Here is a 21,209-nt window from a genome sequence, read left to right on the forward strand (position 1 = left end):
GAGAAGTTCTCTGTTCCTTGCAGATTTAGTTTCCTCTGCTGTTGAAAACGCGCAGGGTTTTGCTGGGTGTCGGGCAGGCATCGCGGGTTCCACCTTCTTGGGTATGGAGCAGTTCTTGTTCCCATCAATGCTCTGTTGAGTTTAAGTCTGGGGTACAGCTGCTCTATTTAACGGTTCTTTTTTTGGGTCCTATCCTTTGTTAGGCTTGGGGTGCACAGTGTGCAGAATGGTAGATTGCTTGCGTAGCCTGTGAGAGAGGCCCATGATCCCCATCACCACACACACAAAAAATCAGTCAGTCCATTAATTAATTAATGACTGTGTGTACACGTGTTTGTTTGCACATATGTGTGTGTACCACATGTACATACACTGTAGAGGCCACAAGAGGACCCTGGATTCCCTGTAACTGGAGTTAGAGATAGTCGTGCACAGCCTTCTGGGTGTGGGGAACCAAACTCAGGTCCTCTGCAAGAGCAGCAAGTGCCCTTAACCACCGCCTCATCTCTTCAGTCCCCCACCCCCGTAATTAATTAAAGTAAAAGGTTGAGCAGAGTGGCATTTCAGAGGCCACTTCTGCATCCCTGAAGCTCAGCTCTTCTCACTACCCAGTCCCAGAAACAATGACATATTTTTAAGTTTTGCAGGTAGAAGTATCCGCCGAACCCCACCAAGGGGCCTCAGTAATCTTCTGTCTCATCCTTCTAGCTGGTTCTCTCCCCAGCCTTGCACGCAGACCGCAGGTCACACGTGACACTGCTGGCAGCTGTTCCTCTCACACTGTTTGAGCATCATGGAGCTTATCCTCCACCCTATATGTTGGCAGGACAGGGTGAGCACATATCCGTGGCCATGAAACAGCCAGGGAGACTCGCTGAAGTCATATCCGAGGAAGATGCAGATTGCCTGAGAGCATTCTGGCAAGGAGTGGCAGTGGTGTGGTTATCTGCCTCTGGCCTTGATTTCACCCACAGTCGAGGCAGCTGTCTTCAGGCCTTGGGGTCCTTGTCAGTAAACTTGGGTCTTGAAACTAGTGATACTGACTGTGGTCAGAGCGTCCCCGGGGCACAGTGCAGGAAGGGTTTCACCCCTGCTCCAAACTGACCTTTCCAGTGAGAAATGCCAGGCATCCCATCTCAGCTGGTCCCCAAGAGTGGGGGTGAGGTAGCGCCAGGCTAGCAACAGGCACTGCCTGAGAGCCTTCTAGGTTCCTGAACCCCATCTCTGCCAAGGAGTCTGTGGCCTTTGCTGCCCTAGGGAGGATTTGGAAAGCGCTGTTCTAAGTGGATGTTTGTGCTGCCCTCTAGTGGCCACTCTGCAGCTTGCAGCCACCCCGTAGCCACGGGTCTCTGGCAGCGACCCTTAAAAAAAAAAGCCTTAAAGCTTTTTGTGCTACTTTGAGTAAAAACCCCACACAACTTTCGCTCCCTATCCCCTTTTAGGACCTTTGCACAGAACTGCCGAAACATTGAACATTTAAACCTCAATGGCTGCACAAAAATCACTGACAGGTAAGGAATAAAGATGGGTCGCCGGGTGAGAAACAAAGTTGAAAATATCTTTAGAGTGTGCCTGCCTTTTTCCAGCACGTGTTACAGCCTTAGCAGATTCTGTTCCAAGCTGAAACACCTGGATCTCACGTCCTGCGTGTCTGTCACCAACAGCTCCTTAAAGGGGATCAGGTGAGAGTGCTTGGCATTTGGGGTCAAGAAAAACACAGTGTGGGCTGAGCAGGTAGTGCAGTCTGTAAGTTTCCATCTCCGGAATCCATGTAAACAGGACCCTAGTCCTGGGGAGGTGGAGACAGGAGGATTCTTGGGGCTCACTGGCCCGCCAGCCCAGCTGAGTTTGGGAGCTCCAGCCAGGTTCAGCGAGAGCCCCTGTGTGATGAGGAGGGAGAGCATGCAGAAAAAAAGGACCCATGAATCACGAAAGAGCATAGAAAGCTAGGGGCTGGGGAGGGGGCTCAGTAGTTAAGAGCACATAATTGCTCTTGCAGGGGAACCAAGTTCCCAGCACCCATATTGGGCAGCTCACAGTTAACTTAACTCCAGGTCCTGAGGTATGATGCCCTCTTCTGGCTCCTTGGGCAACTGCATTCATAGGCACATCTCACACCCACACCTACACATAATTTAAGATTAAAAAGAGAATTTAAATCTAATTGTTTTCTTTTTCAATTCTATCTTTCTTTTTGTAATGGATGAGTACATAAAATTGTAATTGCTACAGAATGTGTGGCATCTAGGGAAGCTCCATGGCTTTGGAATGCCCTTTCTAACTATAGAAGTTCAGAGAAGTATAGAGTTTGAGGCTGGGTCAGTGTTTGATTCAAGTAATCTAGCTGTGTCCTGTTTTTTTGTCTGTGAGTTAATTACAATCAACGGATCTTTTAAAAATTAGTAACAAAAGGTGGCGAGGAATTAAGGAAGACCCCAAAGTCCACTTCTGGCCACACACAACATGCACCCACACAGACATGCACTTACACAGAGAAACCCAAAACTAGCATGCTAGCATCTCAGTCCGAGATATTCCTAGGGACTCCACTGGGTGAGGAAGATGCTGCTCAGCTGGCCCTGGGCTCATCTCCCCTCCAGGCTGTCTGTGGTATGCTGAGTTCAGCATGCTCTGCAGCAGGCTGCACAGGGCACTGTTGTTCTTTGTTCTCTCAGCGATGGTTGCCGGAACCTGGAGTATCTGAACCTCTCCTGGTGCGACCAGATCACGAAGGAAGGCATTGAGGCGCTGGTGCGTGGGTGCCGGGGCCTGAAAGCCCTTCTTCTGAGGGGTTGCACTCAGGTACAAAGGCCACACATCTGGTCAGGCTGTTTCCCTTGCTGTGGCAGTCACCTTGGTACCTGACATGTTCTCTCACCTGGGTTCCACCCCTCTTTCATTTCCTCCATCTGCTCAGTTAGAGGACGAAGCTCTGAAACACATTCAGCATCACTGCCACGAGCTCGCCAGTCTCAACCTGCAGTCCTGCTCAGTAAGTATGGCCCCGGGCGCCTGCGCGCAACCGCACTGCCCATCATGCCCGCATCCCACTGCCTGCCACACCGGTGCTCCCCCGCTGCACCTGTGCCCCCCGCTGCCCGCCACACCTGCGTGTAGCCCCATTGTCTGGCCGCACATGCCCAAAGTGGCTGGCAAATGCCCCATGGCCTACCCTGACTCCTTTCTCCATGTTCATTGGAGCTGAGTCTTTGCAAGGTGAGAGAGCAATAATAAGGCAGCATGGTCAGCACAAGTCATCCATCAGTCTTGATCATTAGTTTCTACCTGTATTCGTATTTAGAAACATATTTATATGAATCTATATATTGCACATACATATCCCAGGCTAGCTTGAAATTCACAGTTCTCATGCCTTAGCATATTGCAAGCTGGGGTTAGAGGTCAGTATACCTGACTGACTCTTTCAAAACAACAACAATCAGAAACACTGTAACTAGCCCACTGTTGAACCTGAACAGCTTGCTAATATCTTACTGTCATTTCTTTTTTGGATAAATACCCTATAATTCCTTGGCAAGATAATAGCTGTGGGCTGCGGAGCTAGCCCAGTCAATTAAGTGTGTACAAGCACAGGGACCTGAGTTTGATCCCTAGAACCCACGTGAAGAAGCGGAGCATGGCAACATGTCCTTAAAACCCAGCACCAGGGAAGCAGAGACAGTAGGATTCCTCCAGCTTGCAGCCAGCCTCCTCTTACTTGGTGAATTCTGAGCCAGTAACAGAATAGAAGGTGGCCAGCACCTGAAGAATGACACTTGAGGATGTGTGTGCATGCACATGCACACACACATGCACTCATGCAGCAGTGCAGCAAACAGCGTGTGCAAGAGTCTTCTCTAGGCATTAGCCTACAAGTCTCCCTCACTGCTGCAGCGTGGGCATGCACAGTCATGGGCTGCATGGCCCAAGGGGGCCCTAGAGTCTGAGAAATGTAAGAGAAAGGCCTTGCCTGCAGCTTTGAATAAATGAATCCCGTCTTCAGAATGCCTGGTGGTGGAAGGAAAAGCAGATGATCTTCATAGCTGGCTTCACAGATCTGCCTGCACTGTTCAAAGGACAGACCCTAGTTCCACAGGATTAACACTGGCCAGCGGCAAACCTAGAGTACAGGCACATGTTTACGTCTGCATGAATTAGTGTATTTGAACACAAAGACTTCCTGGTATTTACAGACAAATGAAATAGAACTCCAAGGAATATATCAGTAACTAGTTTTCCTTTTCTTTAAAGTATTTGGTGAGGTGTTATATACATGTAAACAGCACACAGTTCTATGACGAATACACAGAGAATCCCTGTCTACACACCCAGCTGCATACTAATGTGTCTTTTAACTAGGACGTCCTGAGTTCTTTATCACGAGTTTATGAATTTCTTCCAAGAACAGTATACCTTTGGGTGGAATTTTGGACTTTCAGCATCTGTTGCTAACACTAGGCTATTTTAAGCTGTGCAGAAGCCACTTTCTACCCATTTTTGAGTACTAGGATTAAACTCAGGGAGAGAGAGCCAAGCAGGCACCTGCCAACTTGGTGATAGTCAGGACTTATTTACTCTTATTTTGGTTTTGGACAGTTTTGTTTGAGACAGGGTCTCACTATATAGTCTTGGCTAGCCTGGAACTCACTCTGTAGACGAGGCTGACTCCAGACTCACAGAGATCCAGTCTTTGCCTCCTAAGTGCTGGGATCAAAGGTGTGTGCCACTAGACCTGGGTACTTTTTTTAATTTTTAAAAGAGTTTCACTTATGTAGTCCAGGATATGCTAAAACTGGAATCCTTCTGCCTCAGCCTTCTGAGTGCCAGGACTATAGGCGAGTACTGCCACACCAGCCTGCTTCTATTTTGTTTGGGTGTCAGGGCGGAGTACGGTGGGCCGCAGTAGGCTCATTCTCCTGGCCCCACTCCTGTCCTCTTCTCCCCAGCGCATCACTGACGAGGGCGTGGTGCAGCTCTGCAGGGGCTGCCACCGGCTGCAGGCCTTGTGCCTCTCTGGTTGTAGTAATCTCACGGATGCATCTCTCACGGCCCTGGGCCTGAACTGCCCCAGACTGCAGTGAGTATGACCCACTTTTGCTCTACAACTGTGAGGAGTAGGCTGCAAGAGGGGAGAGGGTTGCCAGTACTGGGAGAGGGGTGGCGGAGCCAGGAGCTGTCGGGTGGACTGGAGGAAGACAGCGCTTGACCCCGTCGGGTGGTGAGCACGATGACTCTTCCCATGTTTCTTGATCTTCATGCATTTGTCTGTGGTTTGACTCATGCCATTAGGCTCTGGCCGTCAGAGTGGTCTGACGGCAAACAGACTTGTAGTGGGTCTCTAGGGCACCTGTCAGTGGATGGGTAAACCCGGGAAAGGTAGCAGCTTGCTTGTGTCTTTCTGAATATTGGAGGAAGGGCTGGCTCCCAAGGCAGAGCTTACTGTCCACCACCCCAGGCACTAACCCTGCATATGCAGAAGCTTGGTGCCTCAAGAATAGCTGCTCCCTGTAGGCCTGTGCCGTCCTGATCTAAATCAACACATCCTCCTGCGTAGACACTCACTCCACCCTGACCTAACTCAACACAGCCACGAGAGTGGACGCTCACTTTCAGCAGAAACTGAGGTCCAGAGCAAAGTCAATTTGTCCTGCACCTCATGATGGATAAGGAGAGAAACTAACCTGTAGATTTCTATCTCAAGACCAGCAGGTTTTTTGTTTTGTTTTGATTTGCTTTTTGAGAGAAGGTTGTTCAGTGTAACAGCCCTGGCTGTCCTGGAACTCTCTGTGGACTAGGCTGGCCTCTAATTCACAGAGATCCACCTGCCTCTACCTCCCGAGAGCTGAGATTAAAGACGTGTGCCATCACCACCCAATTGTTTTTTTTAAACTAGCAGGCTTAACCCAAACAATTATAAAAGAGATGGTGGGAAAGTTTTAATCATTTATTTTCATATTCCAGTGAAACTGTTTTTTTTGTTTTTTTTTTTTTTTTAAATTCTTGTGAGACAGGGTTTCTCTGTGTAGCCCTGGCTGTCCTGGAATTCACTCTGTAGACCAGGCTGTCCTCAAACTCACAAAAATCCACCAGCGTCTGCCTCCCAAATCTGGGATTAAAGGTGTGCACCACCATCACCCAGCTCCCGTTTCAGTTATTATGAGAATTAACTCACATTTTTTCATTGCGCACAGTTTACATTTTCCTAGAGGGCAACTGGGAATTTCACTGTCTAGGGGCTGAAGATTTAACTCAGCAGGAGAGCACTTGCCTGCATGCATGAGGGCCTTAGCTCAATCCTCAGCACCAAAGAACAAATAAGTGTCATGGATGTCAAGATGATTTTGTTTAGCAAAAGTCCATTTTAGTTGTTTTTATTTTTATTTTTTAAAGAATTTTTTATGATTTATTTAACTTTATATTATGTGCATTGGTGTAAAAGTGTCAGATCCCCTGGAACTGGATTTATAGACAGTTGTGAGCTGTCATGTGGGTACTGGGAATTGAACCCAGGTTCTCTGGAAGAGTAGTCAGTGGTCTTAACCACCAAGCCATCTCTTCAGCCCCTAGTTGTGTTTTTAAAAAACAGTACTTGGCAGGCTCCTTGATCACTATATCTCTGTCTCTGATGAGATATTAGAACTCAGCTCTGGTCCATGTATCCTGGTGCTGCTGTCTGTCCTGAGAGGCTGTGGTCGCGTGACCCTGAAGGTCATGGGGAGGAAGCTCAGTGTGCTGCACCTTGCAGTGCTTCTATTGTTAACCAGGCTCTGCTTCTGCTCTCCCCTCCCCCCCTCCCCAGGATTTTGGAGGCTGCTCGATGCTCCCATTTGACTGATGCAGGCTTTACACTTCTAGCTCGGGTAAGGCACTGAGTTTGAAAAACAACTGCTTTGTAACTCACCCTACTAATTCAGAGTGGCTCAGGTAGTTTTGGGAAGTACATGAGGTAGGATGGAGCCCTTTCGGTAGGCTGTGCACCTTTTTCAGCAGGACAGGACGCTAGGGAGATCCTGGCAAGCATGTCCTACCCTCCTGCATAGCACTGACAATTCCAAAGTTCATCTTAAGCGCTCAGCCGGACGGACACACCTTTAATCCCAGCACTCTGGAGGCAGAGGCAGGCAGATCCCTGTGAGTTCGATGCCAGCCTGGTCTACAAGAGCTACTTCCAGGACAGGCTCCAAAGCTACAGAGAAACTTTGTCTCAAAAACAAAAACCTGTACACTTAAGAAATGCTGGCTGCAGTCAGAGCTCACTCTGGGCTCGTGCAGCCGATAAGCTGCAGTTGGAACAGGAGTTCAGGCCTCATTGTTAACCCCCTTGAACAGAACCTTCTCTCCGGTGGCAGGTGCCCTTTCTGTGTGGACCCAGCTGGGCATCTGCACAGCTTCCCCTGCCACGACCATGCTCTGCTCTGTCTTGTGTACGGACTGTGGTACCCCGTCTGTCTTCCTGTCCTCACCTCCCATTTTCAGGCCCTCTGCAGTGTAGGAAGGTGATAACCCTCTCTGGGTTGAGAGGATGGTATGGCCCGCAGTAGGCACGGTCATTGTCTGAAGTGAGCGCAGACTCTGAATTGCTGGTTTGGGATGGCTGTCAGTAGGGCTCACTCCTACAGGGCCCAGCCTCACGTGGCCCATGGAGCAGAGTATTTTGTGGTCTCTTTCAGAACTGTCATGAGCTGGAGAAGATGGACCTTGAAGAATGTGTCCTGGTGAGTGGACTTCTGGCAGCCACTTGGGGCTGCATTATCACTGCTGAGGGCCTGGCGTAGTAGCAAGAACAGGCTGCCATTACTTCAGCATGGTGGTGGGTATTGGGCCCCCATTAGGTCACTTGTAATGGGACTTGTGTTTGGCTGTTCCAGAACTTCAGATAGACTTTAGCAGAGCACCATCCATTTCCAAGCTTAAGCAGGACTTCCTTTTATTTTACACATAGTCCGTGAGAGGAATGAACCTGTGTGTCAGGTGATAGGGTAACTACAGAGAAAGGTGTCCTGGGGAACCCCTTGTCTGCCTGCTTGTGTCCTGCCTCTAGGCTCCCTCAGGCACCAGAAGCAAAAGCAAAGTGTGCCTCCCCAGGTGTCGACAGTTTGAGCCCAGAGTTATGTATGCCTGGATGAGGTTTTAGTTTTCTTTTGTGTTCTCTGATCCCCATGTTCAAGAGAAGTCAGGATTAAGTGTTAGGGCCTGGTGTGGAAGCCACCCTGACAGCCTGTTTCTCTCTAGATCACTGACAGCACCCTCATCCAGCTCTCCATCCACTGTCCCAAGCTACAAGCCCTGGTGAGTTATTCGTGACAGTAATGACTTACGCATCCCTTTCATTCGGGTCCCCTTCCTGTAGAGTACCATCACTCTTGGTCTCAAAGAGCTCTTTGTTGGGCTAACCTGGGCTGTGTACAGATGTTACTGCTTCCACTGTAGGAAGTGAAGCTGATAGGGACCCACAGCCCCATCACTTCACTAAACCCCATGTCCATCTTGTCAGGGAGAGCACAGTTGGCATGTGAAATCCTGTTACATGGACCAAAGATAGGAACCTTCCTCCTGATAGGCTTGCTTTTCATATGTACTCAGCCGGAGGGGAGGTCTGAGCATGTTCAGAAAGATCTAACAGCAGTCATGGTAGGGGCTGGAAGAGCAGGACCCACTGCCCTTCTTTGGAATGCCTTCCAATAACCAGAGTTCTCCCCCAGAAGGTTGTGCACCAAAAGCCCCTCTCAACGCGGCCCCCCATTTTTATATGTGCTGCTTCTAGAAACGACGTAGGAGTAAAGCCGCACTGTGACACCACGAGTCAGGTGTCTGAGGCGTGCAGCGGTGATGTTTAGCTCCTGGGAAGCCAACAAGAAGACTTCAGGTGTGAGCCTAGGCTGACTGGCATGCAGAGACCACATTTCAAAGAACAAGGGGGGAAAAAAAGCTTACTCCAAAAACCAAAGTAAGAAGCACCAAGGATAGCTAGCAGTCAAGCCTGGAGACACCACTTCAGAACTGACCGAGATTCTTAGGAGCACTGTAGGCTGCAGATTGTCCTGAGGGCTCCTCTGGCCGGAGACGGTTCTCACTGGAGAAGACAGGAAACTCAGGCAGCAGACTTTTCTCTGCTCTGAAACTTGAATCTTTGCATAAGGGATGTGACCCTGACTTCTTCAGAGCTTGTAGGTATCTCAGGATGTTGAGATTTACAAGATAAGGCTCTCCCATGGGCCCACGGTTTCTCCCCAGAAGCCCACAACACCTCTAGCACAGATCCCCTACCACAGCCTAGCTGGGACTGTTTTGTTGTTTTCTGAGGAGTCACCTCAGCATCATAGGAAATGCTTTATGGGATGTGCTCAGCTGATACCGTGAATGGCATGTGCTTTTCTTTCAGCATCTCTGATTTTATGTCTCTTAGAGACAGGTGGTTGAGTGTTGATTTTATCTAGTCTGATTTTTAAACTGTGTGTATAGTTATAGGTCTGCCCTATGTGGGTTGTCTACAAGAGCATACAAGACTTTTGAGCACTTAAGTCATCTCTTCAGCCCACTGGCCTTTTAAAGTCTTCCCAGTCCTGAGGCTTTAGCCCCTGCTACACAAGCATTCTGCCACCACCACACTACATCTTTCTACCCTTGGATTTTTTTGCAATCAGGGTTTGTGTAGCCCCTGAACTGGTCCTGGGCCCAAATCTCTGCCTTTGACTGGGAAGATATGTCATTTACGTTTAATGTGCTGCATCAGTGTCCTCTATTTACTGTCACTTTTTGTGTTTCTCTACCTTTTTGGTGCTTCTTTTGAATAATCTGTGCATTGATTTTTACTTTTTAGATGGCAAATGTGCTTTCTATAAATCCAAGGTGACCTCCTGCTGAGGGATCTCCAGGAAGGACTGGGCCTGTGGTTTAGACTGTCACTTGAGGACAGACAGGATCCTTGTATTCTGCTCGTATCTCTGGAAATAGGCATGTGCCTGTGCAGTGAGTCCTGGGATCACCCCAACCGCTATGAGGCTCGGGCATTGTCAGGAAGGCCCTGGCCATGACAGCTGCCTGCTGGTTTAGAGGGGAGTCAGCAAGGACCAAGGGTGACAGACCCTCTCCCCGGCACTCTGGCGTGCTCAGAGTATCAGGTGGCTTCCTCAACAGCCGACCAGCTTCTCCAGTGTGACTGTTGAAGATCAGGGAAGGTTCAGGCTCAGGCAAGAGGAGTGGGTCTCATTCCTCAGGTGTGGTCACGACACTGTCAGCAGGCCACTCCTGAGGTGTCCCTTAGGAAGCATTGTGCAGTGTGTAAAGAGTAGACCCCCAGCAGCCCAGTAGAGGAGAGAAAAGTCAGCATGAGTGCAAAACCACAGCCTCCTTCCTCTGCTAAGTCCCTTTCTTATCTTAAAGTCTTCCTTATTAGCTGGGTGGTGCACACCTTTAATCCCAGAACTCAGGAGGCAGAGGCAGGTGGATCTCTGAAATTGAGGCCAACCTGGTCTACAGTGTGAATTCTAGGATAGGCTCCAAAGCTACACAGAGAAACCCTGTCTCTAAAAACCAAAACAAGCAAAAAAACAAGACCTCCTTATACTTTGTCACTTTACATTGATTGCCAACTAAGCCTAGGCACAGACTATTTAATACATCTCAAGAAGGGACTCAAAGACCAGCCAGGGGCCTTAGGGTTGCGGACTGAGTTGAGAGTCCCTGGGGGGTTTGCTTTGTCCAATGCTGGGCTCTAAAGGAGCTGAGGGAAGAAACTCCAAAGGCCGAGAAGCCCTTCTGACAGTGATTCTCCTCTAATCCGGAGAACTGCGCGTCCCTGCCCTGTCAGGGAAGGGGGAGTGGGGGCTGGGATCTCTCATCTCTGCCTAGTAGTGACAATCTGCCAGACCACACATGCAGTATCAGTGGAGACCACACAGGGAGCCACTCCCTAGGTGACAGTCAGATGTCTCCCACACCTGAATGGGGGCTGTTTGGAGGAGTCTGAATCCCTAGTCGTGGCAAGGCATCTGCCCCATGGGCATTAGACCAGACTGAGGATAGGGACTTGGCCACTGTATGGTGACAACAGGGCATTACTCCACAACGTAGTGCTGCGGGCCCGGTGCAATGACATGTAAAAAAGACATCAGAACATTCTGAACTCAGCTGACTCTGCAGATAAGATGGGCACATTTTAAAGTGGACTTTAGAGAAACATTCCAGTTAGAAATTACTAAAACACAGTAAAACCAACATTCAGTGGATGGCCTTAAAGCAGAGTGGAGGGTCCAAAAACAGAGATGGCCTACTCTTGGCAAGTGAGAACAGCCTGAAGAAAACAAAGAATAAGACAAGTAACTTAAGGCTTTAGGGAGCTGGAGCAGACAGTGTGACAGTCACAGTATCACAATTAAAATTGAAACAGCTAAAAATTCCAAAATTAGTAAAATGTTCCTTTAGATTGAAGCTGATCAAACCTCAGACAAGACCAATGTTCACCACCACACCCCCTACCCATCCTCCAACCACCAAGGCCAGTTCCTCACGAGGCGCCTGAACATCAAGATGTGAGGGTACAGCCAAGACAGCACCAGACCCACACCAGTGCCTGCACCTGAGAGAGGCCCCAGTGATTTACATTCCCAACTCCAAGGTCCAGAACAAAGTAAAATAAATAAGCCCAAATTAAAGGACATAACATGGTAGAGATCAGTGAAGCTGAAACCAAAACCGCAGCAGTATCTTAGCGAAGCTACAGCTTTGGAAACAGGTCCTCAGGCCGTGCTGAGCCGTGCTGAGCCACAGCTGTCCAGGCCGAGCATCCCTTATACAAAAGGTTTGGAACAGAGGTGTTTGGGCTACCAGACTGTTTCATTACACATGTATCATACACACTATACAAATTAAGTGCTTGGGATTTAGTGCCAAAGTCTAAACACAAATTCATGTCTTGTTCAACTGTGGCCTGCCTCATGAGGTCAGTTGTGGATTTCCTATTTGTGTGTTGATATTCCCTATTTGTGGTACTGTGTAAATTTTTAGATTTTGGAGATTTTCAAATTTTCATGGTATGGATTTGACAACATAGGTGAAATGGACAAATAACTCATTTGATGTAAAACAACCCCAAAACTTCTCTTAAGGAAATTCACTTATAATCTTTAAATTCTCCCAAATATTCAAGTGGATTTGCTTAGAATTCTTCCTAACATTTAAAGAATTAACAGATTCTGTACTGATGAGCTCTCTGAGAAGTGTAACATATTCTCAGTGACTCTGGGATCAAAAACCCATGGTCAGGCTCGGTGGAGAGGGTGTTTGCTGCCAAGCCTGATCCAAACCGTGGTAGGAAAGAGCCATCACTTGCAAGTTGTTCAGACCTCAGACCTCCACTTCTGCCATGCATTGGCTTGCGTGGCCTGCACATCCTGTGCCCTAGCTCCTGTTTCTCTATCCAAGGACATCCCCTATTTCCTGCTAAACTCTAAGCCTGACATTCTCTTCCACCATCTGGGACCTTTCCTACTCAACCTCAGAACCTCAGACATTATCTCATAGTCTCTTCTCCAGGGTAAACACATCAGTCACTCGCAGGCACTGTCCCCCACCCCCACGACCTTGTATCTTGGTGTGGATTTTCTACTTTCACAGTGGAGAAACTGTCCAGTCTGAAGTTACTAAGTAAACTTGGCTACGTAACCTTTATCATCACTCCCAAGAGGTTAATGCTGTATGCAGGGGTCAAGGTCTCAGACGTCTACACTTTAATGTCTGTGTTTGTCTGTGCTAGGGTGATTGCACGTGACTGCAGGTGCTCACGGAAGCCAATGGCATTGGATCCTCCAGTAGCCAGAGTCACAAGCAGTGGTGAGCCACCATCTGAGTTCTGAGAACCAAACTTTGGTCCTCTGGAAGAGCAGAGTGTGCTTTTAACTACTGAGCCACCTCTCCAGCCCCTGTACATTTTAAAGGAACAGGGGCACCAAAACGGCTGGCTTTACTGGTGAAGCCTCTACTCAGATGGTGAACTGGGCCATAAAATTGCTCAAGGGGGAAAACTTTTAAATACTCCCCTGAAACATGTATTTCCTTATTTCTGGTTAAAGTCAGCTGCCTGGGTGCAAAAAACCCAGGGCCTTGTCAGCTCCTCTCTGGACAAGGAAACAGTGTCACAGCCATTTTATGCCGGTCTTACAGCAAACCCCAAGCAAGTGTTTCCTGCAGTACTGGATGTTGATCTGATGAGGTTTTTGTAGACTCCAGCCTTTCCATCTTCCATTCATTCACAACATGGCCCTCCCCAACACATGGCACTCAATTTCCAGCATGTGCTTTTCAGAGGACAAATCACACTGCAGTCAGCAGTTACTCAGGGGCACTTGAGGGACCGACTCCCCAGCTCTTACCTCTGAAGGAACGTATTTCTTCCCTCCCCAGAGTTTGTCCCACTGTGAGCTCATCACAGATGAAGGGATCCTACACCTGAGCAGCAGCACATGTGGGCACGAGAGACTGCGGGTACTGGAGCTGGACAACTGCCTCCTTGTCACGGATGCTTCATTGGAGCACCTGGAGAACTGCCATGGCTTAGAGCGGCTGGAGCTGTACGACTGCCAGCAGGTCACCCGTGCAGGCATCAAGCGCATGCGGGTAGGTGCAAGTCCCTCCTTGGCTGTCCCTCAGCAACTGAGGAATACCCAGAAATCAACATCCAGGATGTTAAGAGAGCTCAGCAGGTAAAGGTGCTTGTTTCCTGTCTCCCTGAGTTCAAGAACACACAAAATAGACTAGAACCAATTCCCAAATGTTTTCTGACAGCCACATACAAACTGTGGCATGCACTTGCACTAGTGCACATGCTGTACTTAAAAAAAAGTCAACATCCACTTGTCTAGTCTGTTGTGTTTATGCAAGCTGGTCTGATTCCATACACAGTACTACCTTAGGCTTCTTCAAACATCTGCTCTTGGAGGTGTAGGTTCCATGTAGTCTGGTGACTGGCACTTTCACAAGCTTCCAAGGCAATCAACTAAAGGTCACTGTTTTAAGTGTAGGGGCTGTTTACAAATAGGTAATCACTGCCGCTGGACAAATGTTTCCATTTGTATTTAGAGGGTGCTGGACTTTGGGGTAAAAGGGATGAAGAGGAGCAGTTCTAGCTTAGAGCATTCTACCTTCCTAATGTTAAGGTAGAGTCAATTTTAAATGGACTTCAGGTTTCCTAAGGTTATACAAGAATGCTAATTAATGCCAGGGCAGACTATTCCCCCTTTTCCATCTCCTTCCAGGCTCAGCTTCCTCATGTCAAAGTCCATGCCTACTTTGCTCCAGTCACCCCTCCACCAGCAGTGGCAGGAAGTGGACATCGACTGTGCAGGTGCTGTGTCATACTCTGACAGCAGCTCCTTAGGCCAAGGGCCCCATCCTCCAGGTTAGACCAGGCTCCTGACTGCGCACCATCACCCTGTCTCAACTCTCCACTGGGAAAGCATTACAGGAAAGACTTCAGCACAGACTGCAGTAACTGGTGATTCTATTCACCTTAACCTTGTTGGGATGCAAGCCAATCAAAGCCTGTGTCAGTTACCATATGGCAAGAGTGGTGTGGTGCAGCCAAGACCACACAAGTAACCCGGAGCCCTTCAGCGGTGGATACCCACCTAGGTACACAGCCCTTCCCGGCTTTGTCAGCATCCAACACATAGACCTTCAGTGTTAGCACAACCAGAGCAGAGCATAGAGCCTGTGGTTTTCTACCTGGTCCTTAAGCCGGTGGCCTACTTTAATTCATAATGATTCCTACTGATTTGCAGAACTTTTCCATTTTGAAGACTAAATAGCACCTTTATCAATGTGACTGTACTGCAAACTCAGAATGGCTGGTAGTTTCGTATGTAGAAACGTGTGTGAAAGGCATGTTAATACATTTCCAGAGAACACCAAAGAATGAGGACTCTAAGCTGGGTGGGGCATGATCTTCACCCTTCTGTGTCAACTTGTCATATCCAATTATAGGGACCAAAACCTAAACAATAGCAACCTACTTTACATTGCCCCATTGGAAATGATAAGCTCTGCCATGTGCTACAGCATACAATGCATTTCTGTTAAAGGAAAATAGCCAATTATGTCCACACTTCTCAAAAAATTTGGGGGAACCTTGAAGAAACTCAGAATTAAGGCTTAAGTTATCTATAATATAATCAAGTAAAAATAATGAATGGGTGCATGAGAATGAATTTTTTTTTCAAATTTACTCTGAATTTTTAGAGATCATACCAGAACTACATTAAAGCTTCACACATGGAAAAACTCAAACGAGTAAAGTGTTGGCACCTTTTAAACTCCTAACAAGCCCTTACAGTGCTCACTAGAATTAGTCAGAGACTTTACTGCTATGATGCCCAAGCTGGTAAATCTGAGCAAAGCAGCTCTCCACATGCAGGTGTTTTTGTATCACCGTAACTAGGGTAGGACACCCAGGCTTTTACTGTGGCTGCTGCCTGCTCTGTGCCGTTGACAGTTACCGCCTTCAATGTGACCTTAGGGGCTGATGGTAACCGAACCTTCCTAGCAACCATTCCCCAGCCAAAACTGCAAAATTGAGCTGTTTTTCTGTGTCTCTGTGGACAGCGCTACAGCATCTGTACACAGTGCCGCAGCTGCATTCTCAGTGGAAAGCAGATACACACATACACCCTGGAAATTCATCAGGAGAATCCTTGTAAGCATCAGCTTACTGTGAGTTCAACTACCTTGTTAGGACATGTTGCAGTATTCCCAGGCTTGAAGATTATATGAATATCACATCAGCTATTAACTGTATGATGGGGGGGGGGATTAAGTATGTACTAGACTTACTTCAGTGATTCATGAACTCATTTCTGTTAAATACCAGAGACAACCATACATTTTTTCTGAGCTAGCCTATCATAATGTTGGACTTGATTCACAACGACCATAACTTCACTCGCAGACTAGAAGAACCTCTTGTCAGAAAGCCTGACTCGTCTTCTGTAAGTAGGGACAGTTCCTATAATTACCTGTCTTGAGTTGCATCACCTTTGTGGAAATCAGCAGAAAAGGAAAGGGCAGGGACAGCCCACAGGGGTGAACCTCTTACAGCGTGGCCACTAAGGAGTGTGCAGGACACACCCAGGAAAGTCCTTCATTCCATGTGACCTGAGATGACAGTAGCACAACTTAGACTTTAAATGAGTGACACATTTACAAAAAGATCAGAAAACATTTATTACACTCAACTGTACATCCTATTAACCAAAGTAGCAAATTGCTGGTGCTGTGGGTTCTGTACAGTTTCACTGAGACAGACTAGCACTTTTTGCAGCTCAGCACAATTTCAAGTCTGAGGAGCTTGTAAGTACTTTTTACCCCACTTCTAAAACCTGATAAGGAATTCAAAATAGCACACAGCATTAAATGACATTTATTGTTCCATAAATCATGAGATCCAAAAAAGAAAGCTAACAGACAAGCAAAACTCTAGAAACAATCAGGAGATAAATTCATTTCTTTCCCAAATAAGTGACTGGTACAGAAAGCATGTGGTCACACAAAAGCAAAGGGAAGGACAGATAGGAACACTCCCCTCCTCTAAAGGGCCTGCAGAGCTACAGCACTGCCAAGCCCAAGATGAAAATATGGAGACAGAGTTTAGAGTTTGTGGCAAATAATTAACCCCCAATATGAATAAAATGCAAGACGTTAAAGCCTTTACCCACTGAAGTAGTCGTTCCTACCCACCTGAACAAGGGTCAGACCAACATTCACAGCCAGCAACTGAGCAAATGGGCAGAGATACTACATAATTAAAACAGAAAAAGGGTTTTTAAAACTCAGACCTGCTAAAACGTTTGCTGATGAATTCTGGGGAGGAAGGGAAAAGCCGAAGAATCCCTTTGAGAGTGGTGTGCAAGCACATGTGATCCTATAAAGAGGCACACCTGTTACAGACACAGCAGCAAAGAGGTAAAACACCTTAATAGCCCTGAACTAATCACCAGAGTGTATATCCATGATTGTACTGAAACTCAGCATCTAAGGGGAGAAGTGGGGATTATGGTACATTTTAGTGTCTTGTTATGACATCTAGTGTTTCCTTGGGTACTTTCGTCTCATTCAAAACAAAGATCCCTTTAACACCAGGTCAGAAGCTACCAACAATAATACTTTGTTTCCCCTGTTACATCATCTAGTTCTAATGTCTGGGGAAGGGCTTTAAACACATTTAAGAACAGAGCCAAGCACAAAACAAGTGAGTTGTGCACCTGGAGTCCCAGCTACTTGGGAGGCTTAAGTGTGGGGGAATGGAGAACAGGGGAGACAAGAGAAGGAAACCACATGAGTTTAAAAGGCAAGGAGGTTTCAAAAGTTGAAATCCAGAACTAAAAAGCTAAAAATGGAAGCAAAAGCCAAACACCCACGTCTTTGTGCCTATCAGGGCTTACACTGACCTCACACCAAGGTACTGCTGAAAGTTTTGCTCATCTTCTCTGCTTGGCTCTTCCCTGGTCTGGCATGATGTCCTCAGACGTACACCTTCAGACATGATCGATCGCTTCTGACAAGGTGCTCAGCCTCTTACCTGACCAATGTTGCTGTGTCAGCACAGCATAGCTCCCCAAAGAGAGCACACCCTATCTCCTCCCCAGGTCAGCATAAGGGTCAGGCGACAGAAGCCAAACTAGCATGGAAAGGTAAATGCCCACGGTTGAGTTTTTACATTCATTTTCAAACCGCATACAGTGTCAAAGCCAGCAGAGACTGCTTCTGGGAACTCTGTCCACTGGCCCCTGTGCCCACACCATGGGCTGGGAGCTGGTTGCACGTCGACTGATGTGCTCACTCTCATGAGGGGCTGGGCTGTGGCAGTGACAATGAGGAGACTTGTCTCTCCTACAGCTCATTAGGAAGGTCATCTTGTGTTTTCAATATGAAACATTTCACAGTAAAATCCAATCCCAAGACTTCTTGGATTCAGTCTTCACACACTTTAAGCATGACTTTATTTGGTACTGAATAGAGTTCAGTCTGTATAAGGTATCATTTCAAAATTATGTGAATACCATCATTATTTTCAGCTGCCAAGAAAAAAGGGGAAAAGTTAAAAAAAAAAACAAAACCCTAAACTTAGAAAAGAAACATTATTAAAGATGGAAACGTACAATCAGATTCAGAGGTTACAGCTTTATAAAAAGTTAATTGCTTTGTTCTAGTTCTGCTTCCCTTCGACAACTCTATACCCATTCCCTGGAACACTGCTCGGGGACTCCAGCCCCTGCACCTCTTGCTGGCCCTACAGGGAAGGGCTTGTAAGAACAGCAGCAGGAACCCTTGTATGCTAGAAGTAAAATAGACCAAAGCACTGTGTGAGGGTAAAGCTGAAAAAGCCCTGCACAAAATGTGCAGGCAGCCTGAAGGGTCTGCTGTAGGCATCCATCTTTCTCTCCTGGAAAGCTGAACCCGCAGAGGCAGATACATAACAACTCTTTGCCTAATGGCCTCAGGAAATTGTGAGAGGCAGTGGAGGCATTCCTAAAAACAGAAGGCTTTCATGGGTTCCAAGTCTCACAAATGGTAAACTAAGACCGGAGAAGTCCGCGAGGACCAACGCTGCAAACAACCACTAGTTTCACAAGATACAGTACATGATTAAGCATGGGTTTCTGGAATTTTACAAGGTAAAAGTTATATGGTTTTGAAATTAAAGGTGTTTCTGCATATGACTAAGAAGTGAGCCAGTTCACTGCTGTCTTGGATCTTGAGGTAGCTCGATGGCCAGTGGCATATGAACAACATTTTGTAATTTCAACCCTTTGGGACTGCTTCATTGCAGAGTGACTACCAGGAGAGGGGGACTTGAGACCTTGTCCTCTTCTGGGGGGGGGGGGGGTCCTATGCTGAGACTAGTATAGCTGATTTTAACCCATGTTCTGCCTTCATGAAGCCCTTCCCTCTCTAACTTTGTAGTTTTGAGCTCACTTGACCTGGCCTGGCCTCTTCCCACACTATGCCCTAATTAGCTCTTGTACAGCCTGCCCAGCTCTTAGTCACTACTGACATGAAAATTTCTAAATTAGTACCTCAAGCCTAAGGAACCTCAGAATGGTACAATTAGCTGCCTGCTTGACATGCCAAGTTGTTCTGCATCAGCCTTACTTACCTCTTTGATGAGGCAGCCACCTGCCCTGGCAGTCACAACTATTCCCCATCAAACAGGGAGCCAAATGGGCCCTGTCCACATGTCCAGACACTCCTATCACCTCTTGCCTAGATCGACTGCATACTCCAGTTTTGCTATCTTGTTATCTCCACAGTTGTAGAAGAAAAACCCAATCCCATTACTCCTTTGTTTAAACCACTTCCCTGACTTCCCAACCCATCTGAAATAAGATCCAGTGACCAACGTCAGCAGCCATCACTGCATGCCAGGAGCTGCCTCTCTCCCTGACCCCACTCTGCTCTGCTCACCCTCACCCTACATGGCAGCTGCATGGCCGCCTTCCAGCCCTCACAAATGCCAAGTGCATTCTTTTGCACAGTCCCGTGCTGTCCTTGGGCTAGTCCTGTGGCCAGCTCATTTTTCAAATCACCTCAGAAAAGCCTTCTGTTAACAGCTCAATGCTTCCCCTCCCCCATATTCCCCACACTTTATTTCTTCACAACACCCAATACTGGTCAGTTTCTGTGCCTGTGACCAATTCTGACTTTTCCCACTACCCTTGTTTCATCCAAGCACTAACACAGTTAGTCTTGGATACATCGCTCAGCAATACTGGCAGAATGGCCAGTCATCTAGAAAACCTAACTCTTTCTGTATTTGCTAAATAATTTCTATTAGAGACACTAAAAATACTGTTCATCCATGTTCCAACCTCTTAAAATTAGCAAAAACATCAAAACATCTTTCTCAAAAATATTCATGCATAGCTAAGCAGTGGTGCCTGTAATTGTAATACTCAGGAGGCCAGCCTGGTCTTCAGAGCTAGTTCCAGGACAGCCTGGGCTACACAGAGAAACCCTGACTGGAATAAACAAAAACAAACAAAAAATAGAAAATGCATACACAAGAGAGCTGCTATGGGGGCACACTGCCCTTCATGATCACAACATGCCAAGGCACACACACATGGAAAGTACCTTTCACTGTGGAGAATAAAAAACAACTCTCGTCTTGAAAGTTCTGAACCATCTAGAAGGATAAAGCAGATGTGTAAGTGTATAAGACCCATCAGTCCTTCTTAACTATAAATGGTTAAATCTTTGGTAAAAGTACTAATCCTTACATCTTTCTTATAGGATCCAAATAATTCATGACAGCAGTATGAGATAGTAAAGGGTCACACCTGTCGCTGGTGAGCCACTGAGAAGCATGCTGTGCCAGGTCCTATGGATACTGACTTTCCCTATTATCACTGTTTGTCAGTGAGCATAGTTTGAGCAAGGGGCATGCTGTACTTGTAATATTACATGTTTTTAAAATACTGCTCTTCCAATAATGTCTAAAGGGAGAACATATTTAATGCCTTACCTCACAGGAGGACCAAAGACTGCCCCAGAAAATATCTGAGCTCCAAAGCAGACCAAGCTTTCCCTGACTATCCCTTCTTTACTTAGATCCTTTAATTCCTGGTTACACATTTTGATCCCACCTCTTTAAAAATGACTATCAATACTTGCAAAAGAAGTTGGCAGCATTTCTTACAGCTCCAACAATGTATATGAGTGCCACTGTGAAAGGAAGAGTGACTACTGCCTGTCTGATTTACCTGGTCACTAACGAGAATGTGGATACCAGTAGGGCCCTGTCTGTAAACCTGGTTAATTTGGTGGAAAGGAATATTAAACACCGAGGCAAGTTTTCGAGCAACTTCTGAGGCAACCATTTCTTCCAAGTAGATTGCATGATAAACTGAAAAAAAAAAAGAAGAAAAATAGCACTTTTACAATAATGTTGGGTCTGATCTATACTTGATCCATAGAGGCCACCTTTTCAGAGTGCCAAAGAAATAAAATTCAAACTTAGAAATAGGGACAAGGTAATGTTTCTTTGCCCTCTTAAGATCTCTACCCACTTACCTGAAGTAAAGAACACATTATTTATGGTCATGTATAATAAATACTAATTTTGTATAAAATGATGTGATTTTATATTTTTCTGCAACAAAGTCTCATATAATTGAGGGTTAAAAAAAGAGCATCAGTTGGGCGTGGTGGTGCACTCC

At 46.8% G+C, this 21,209-nt stretch overlaps 2 protein-coding genes across 5 annotated transcripts in view; one reads left to right on the forward strand and one right to left on the reverse strand.

Annotated features, from left to right (window-relative positions):
• Positions 1-16,210, forward strand: part of Fbxl2 (F-box and leucine rich repeat protein 2) — a 53,387-nt gene extending 37,177 nt beyond the window's left edge. Inside the window, exons 6-15 of one of the 2 annotated variants that reach the window (XM_041676781.1) lie at positions 1,443-1,511; positions 1,587-1,682; positions 2,676-2,802; positions 2,918-2,992; positions 4,947-5,077; positions 6,800-6,860; positions 7,671-7,715; positions 8,233-8,289; positions 13,402-13,614; positions 14,253-16,210. In XM_041676781.1, the coding sequence (XP_041532715.1) occupies positions 1,443-1,511; positions 1,587-1,682; positions 2,676-2,802; positions 2,918-2,992; positions 4,947-5,077; positions 6,800-6,860; positions 7,671-7,715; positions 8,233-8,289; positions 13,402-13,614; positions 14,253-14,360 (982 nt within the window). In that variant the 3' untranslated portion in view covers positions 14,361-16,210. The remainder of the gene's footprint in view (positions 1-1,442; positions 1,512-1,586; positions 1,683-2,675; positions 2,803-2,917; positions 2,993-4,946; positions 5,078-6,799; positions 6,861-7,670; positions 7,716-8,232; positions 8,290-13,401; positions 13,615-14,252) is intronic. The other variant, XM_041676782.1, reaches the window with a different exon arrangement.
• A 183-nt stretch (positions 16,211-16,393) lies between these two features.
• Ubp1 (upstream binding protein 1) overlaps positions 16,394-21,209 on the reverse strand; it is a 44,823-nt gene continuing 40,007 nt past the window's right edge. For all 3 annotated transcript variants that reach the window (XM_041676780.1, XM_041676777.1, XM_041676778.1), the window contains 3 exons: positions 20,754-20,896; positions 20,125-20,176; positions 16,394-18,065 (listed from right to left, as the gene is read on the reverse strand). In XM_041676780.1, coding sequence (XP_041532714.1) covers positions 18,028-18,065; positions 20,125-20,176; positions 20,754-20,896 — 233 coding nt within the window. In that variant the 3' untranslated portion in view covers positions 16,394-18,027. The remainder of the gene's footprint in view (positions 18,066-20,124; positions 20,177-20,753; positions 20,897-21,209) is intronic.

This window comes from Microtus oregoni, unplaced genomic scaffold (assembly GCF_018167655.1).
Source record: "Microtus oregoni isolate MIOR12 unplaced genomic scaffold, Mior012 000028F_ref0000031, whole genome shotgun sequence".
In the NCBI taxonomy this organism is placed as follows: domain Eukaryota; kingdom Metazoa; phylum Chordata; class Mammalia; order Rodentia; family Cricetidae; genus Microtus; species Microtus oregoni.